The sequence below is a fragment of the Lactuca serriola genome, chromosome 3 (genome assembly GCF_051521515.1).
Source record: "Lactuca serriola cultivar US96UC23 chromosome 3, Lser_US96UC23_V15, whole genome shotgun sequence".
NCBI classification, from domain to species: Eukaryota; Viridiplantae; Streptophyta; class Magnoliopsida; order Asterales; family Asteraceae; genus Lactuca; species Lactuca serriola.
The window spans coordinates 42008074-42013019 of NC_136410.1; the positions used below are offsets into that span (position 1 = coordinate 42008074).

Sequence of the window (4946 nt, forward strand, 5' to 3'; positions counted from 1 at the left end):
ACGAAAAACTAGTGTTCCATTTGAACGATATAGTATTATTTAAAACATATCAAATACTGATTATTTTTACCTTTATGTAATTATTAGTTTTGGTATATTTAAAGATTATTAGTTTTGGAAGATTTATATAATTATTAGTTTTGATAGATTTAAAAATTGTTAAGAACCGTTTTTTTTTTGCAATATATACATTTTATAAAAAAAAACATAAATCACAAAAGAAAAAAAAGATTGTTCCTAAATGCTACTTCGGAATACTACTCCGATATCCAAAGAGTTCTCCCCGGAATTCCCGGTTCCGGACATGATGGTCATATTTCAAAAATTAAAATTGTTTGCTATTTTTTGAAAAGCTTCGTAAGGTTAGATTAATCAACTTCCTTAATTTAATGTTTCGTAAGGTTAGATTAATCAATTTCCTTAATTTAATGTATGCCTATCTTTCTTAAAATGTTTTAGAGTAAATTATAGAATGGCCCCTGTGGTATAATGAAAATAGCAACTTTGGTCTAATTTTTGTTTTTTATTACACCAGCCATCCTTGTGGTTTCATTATCTTGCAAGTTTGGTCTCTCTGTCGTTAAATCTAACCATTGAAGTGTTAACTTTTCTTTTAAATGACTATTTTGCCTATGGACCTAACTTGAGATAACAATATACCATATGGACCAAATTTATAATCGACTCTCTCGCGCGCACACACACTATCACACACATGGGGAGATATAAGGTTTTCATCAAATAAAATAAAGTAATAATATATAATAAATAATAAGAAATTTAAAAAATCATAATAAAATGAGAAGACAGGGGTAAAAATGTATTTTTACATGCACTTAGCTTAGCGGTTGATTGTTAACAAAGTTGGCTAGAGATACCAAACTTACAAGAAAATGAAATTACAACGATGATTGTTGTAAAGAAAAAAACTTGGATCAAAGTTGCTATTTTCACTATAAGACAAGTATCATATCTGTAATTTACTCAACATGAATATATGATTCAGGGAACAATGCAGCGGATAACAGCTGAAGCGGCTCTTAACCATGGTTTCTTTCAAGAGGTTGCCCTTCCCAAGTCCAAAGATTTTACGCCAACTTTTCCGCCTCATCATGCACAGGACAAGTGTCGGTTGTTTTTTGAATATTATATTTGATAATAATGGAAGGGAAGATTTGTTGTTGAAGAGCAACGTAGGAAGGAACTTCAACAACCCAAATTATGGACAGCTGGTTTGTTTGGCTAACAGAAAATTGACATCGTTTTACTTTTATTTAATGGGGAAATTTCGCTGTTAGAAACCAACCATGTATCATGTATGTAACAACTTATTTAATCTGTGTATTGTAAACAGTTTTGTGAATTTCTATTTGGGAAAATGACTTAAAAAGGTAACAAAATTTCAAAAAGATCAATATTTTTTTTTAGTGTAAAAAATACCATTAATTGAAATTTTTGTACAAAACATCAAGGAAGTACACATAAAGGCTTGTGGTAACCTGAGGTAATCGGTTACCTCAGTACTTGGGTTATTTAATGAACATTTACACCTTCAACTACCAAATTATGTGTTGCTTCATTGGAAACCATCTCCACAGCGAAAAAGACGACGACAGTCGTTGCCCTTCTCCGAGAAGGACGATCTTCTTCTCCGGCTCAACGATCTCCTTCTCCGGCTAGATTTCTAGCAAACCACCATCGCAAGTGGGTTCTGAAAACCTTCACAGTGGCGGCAACATATCACCATCACAGTTTATGGTTTTTCCACACCACCATCTTCTCTTTCTCCTTTTCTGCATTTTTGGCTAGGATGTACACCAAATTAGTGTCTTCGATCCATTTTATACACCAGGTGCGACTGCTGCATTCCCGATTGGGTTCAATGTTGGAGATAAAAGGGTATTAATGAATGAGTTGTTAATGACGAATAGAATTCGATTTTAGGCAGTCAAGATAGATCATTTGAAGGGCTTCAACCTGCTCAGGTGTGTAGGAAGCATACTTCCCATTTGGGGATAACTGAACACATAATGGTTGTCAAGAAGAAAACAAATTACTTAGGTATTGTTTGGGTCTAAATTGTCTCGTTTTCTTCATCTCAGAAATGATGTATGTGTGTGTATTTGATCTCAGAAATGGTGTATGTGTGTGTATTTGATCTCATAAATGGTGTATCTGTTTGATCTATTGTGATGGTGGGGACTTTATTACCATGAACAGTTGTGTGATGGCTGGTGATCATTTAACCGGGTAACTTACAATACCCGGTTAAATGGTATTTTTTACACTAAAAAAAGAATAATGATATTTTTTGTACATTCTTGAAACTTTATAACCTTTTTAAGTCATTTTCCCTTTCTATTTAAATTTCGGAAGGGTTCATTTCATTTCATTTCATTTTCATTTTGTTGCTATTATTATATGTTTGTTGTTAATGTTGGTATTGTTTCTAAAAGAATATAATTCTTATACGTAATTCTAAGCTTTGTATTATTGTACATTAAATTTTATCAATAAATGTTGCACATAATTGAGATGTGACAGTGGGACTCAAATACTTGGTATGATTATCTAGTATATTCTGATTACTTCCATATGATTGCCATAACTTTTATGTTGAGATTACCACAAGAAGCTAAAAACTTAAAATTTCTTATTTACACAACTCTACCCACTTTACAGGAATGAGCCCTTCTTCTAGAGAAAAACAATAGACTTTAGTCCTTCTCTCTTGGAAGTTAGAATGCAACTATAACTGTAACGACAGTTATAAATAGCAGACCCAAAACCAATATATGATAATACATTTTCCTTCATTCTATGTTCTCTGGGTATCATCAAATAGAACCCATAATAATCATGGCAAGGTCTCACTTGTGAAAACCGTAGTCCTTCCCAAAACAAATAGAACCAGAGACAACTCAATAAAGAAGATGGTGTTTATCAGACTCCTATCCACCGTCCATCCATACAAAGTAATCCCTCCCGGATTATTCTGCAAATACATCACTACAACAGAACTCAAATTAGACCAAATTCCAATACAGTTTAGGGTTTAGGGTTTTATTATCAGCTTACCGAAAGCTTGTCTCCTATGGTAGGAAGACAGATAAGAAGCCAATTGCGTATTCGTAGGAAGGGGTATATAACTCATTGCCTCCAAATCACTTTCAGAAGACACACTCATCGCTTGATTAGAAACTCTCATATGCGACGCATCATCTGGACCACATGAAGCCAATGCATGCCATCTACTTGCTAATGCTGCAATCCCTTGAGCTCTATGAGAAATCTTCGCAGCAGCATTCAAACACAAAATCAACCCCACAACTTGCGCAATTGATGACACCTGCAACAACCACTTGATAAATCATCAACTGGTTCTGGATCTGGGTTTATGGTTTAGGGTTTTTTGGTATCCGACTTACTGCAAAATCACCGCTGTTTATAAAGGTTACTTTGTTACTGAACTCGGTGATTTGAAACAGCATTGCAAATTGGCTTGATGTGACAACGGTGAACATGAGTATGAGAAAGATTCGGAACCTATGGCTTATTTTTGAGAGATCATGGCGTAAACGAGCATGTTCCTCTATGAATACAAGAACATCGGTTTCTGTTTCCAAGAGTCTTCCATAATCATCAAACTGGATGATTTGTAAATTACAGACTAAATGGAACACGAGACATGCTGATAAATAGATGAAGTTTACATATGCCCATGACCAAGTCAAAGCTACAAGGATCCCTAAAGACTTCCACCATGATTCATTGTGCATGTATGTAATACGAATCACTTCACGGGCTATTTTTAAAATTAGACATGGCAGAGCCCATAGTATTAGCAATCGTATAGATTCCTGTGATAAACAAGACAAACAAAGCCCGATTTATATAGTTGTAGATTTACTCTAATGATATAGATGGATTCGAATTGGGTATTTACTTACAGAAATTTTCTGGATATACTCCTTTGAGAATCTTTCGACATGGCCACTATACTGATCGACGAACAGAAACTTTCGAAGACCATATTTCCTCAAATTATGGGAAAGACAAAGCAGAGAAACAGCTGCCAAACAAGCATGTGAAGCAACGATGATAAGCTCAAAGCCTTTGATTTGGTAGAGATCACAATTCACACAGTTGGTGGTCAGCCACAGCACAATTACAGGAACCGCAACCCCAATTACCAAAAACGTTACCCAAGAAATCCCAAATCTCAAAACAGTAGTTTGATCGAAACCCAACAAAATTAAAATCAATTTCAACCTTTGAAGGCTTTTATCAAGACGGGTTTCTTCTTCTTCGTCGTCCTCTTTATGTTCTTCATCTTCTTCATTTAGGTTTTGGGTTTGGTCCGGAATGAGGGGAAGAAGAGGGGTTTTGATTGGGGGGGTTTCTTCTTTCGATTCCTGTTCTATTTGCGCTGGTGAGTGATCTGACATTTGGCACAAGAAAGTGTTACGTAATTGTCGGAGTTCATGCGAAATCTGTAGATTTTAGAAGAGGATTGGAATGGAAACCATTTAATTTGAACGCAGTTTGAATTTTAGGGTGCCTTTAAAGAGGAGAAATGGCATCGCTATCGTCTTTGCTTCAATCTCTAGGTTTTTCTTGCTCTACTTAACTTTTTTTCGGACGAATCTTCCAACTTTGTTCTTAAATATTTAGTGATTAAGTGGCAAAAGGTTTAAAGCTTAACCAAATGAATAAACCATTATACATAATAATAATAATAATAATAATAATACGGAAGAATTATTAGGTATGTTCGTTTGGATGGATCGGTTCGATCCGATCTAATCAAGTGAATCCAAATTAATTTTGATTTTCAAAACATAGATCCGAATAATACAAACTAAATTCAAATCCGATCTGATCCAATCAAATTACAATTTGGTTGGATTGGTTTTATCATTCAGTTTTCAAGAGGCAAAACATTT

At 34.6% G+C, this 4946-nt stretch overlaps 1 protein-coding gene across 1 annotated transcript; it reads right to left on the minus strand.

Moving 5' to 3' along the window:
• Positions 1–2633: 2633 nt before the first annotated feature.
• On the minus strand, positions 2634–4637 carry LOC145092045 (uncharacterized). The gene is made up of 4 exons (XM_079029924.1): positions 3951–4637; positions 3429–3860; positions 3079–3349; positions 2634–3009 (listed from the first exon to the last, which is right to left on the minus strand). The coding sequence occupies exons 1-4, from the start codon at positions 4446–4448 to the stop codon at positions 2858–2860; spliced, it is 1353 nt and encodes a 450-aa protein (XP_078886050.1). The 5' UTR covers positions 4449–4637; the 3' UTR covers positions 2634–2857.
• Between the last annotated feature and the right edge of the window lie 309 nt (positions 4638–4946).

What these genes read in the sequence shown, in the direction of transcription:
- LOC145092045 (XM_079029924.1), bottom strand. Translation starts at nt 4,448, where the DNA reads ATGTCAGATCACTCACCAGCGCAAATAGAACAGGAATCGAAAGAAGAA. An exon ending in AGTATATCCAGAAAATTTCT is followed by an intron (nt 3,861 to 3,950) that starts GTAAGTAAATAC and finishes TGTTTATCACAG; the next exon opens with GAATCTATACGATTGCTAAT. An exon ending in CCATAGGAGACAAGCTTTCG is followed by an intron (nt 3,010 to 3,078) that starts GTAAGCTGATAA and finishes GTTCTGTTGTAG; the next exon opens with TGATGTATTTGCAGAATAAT.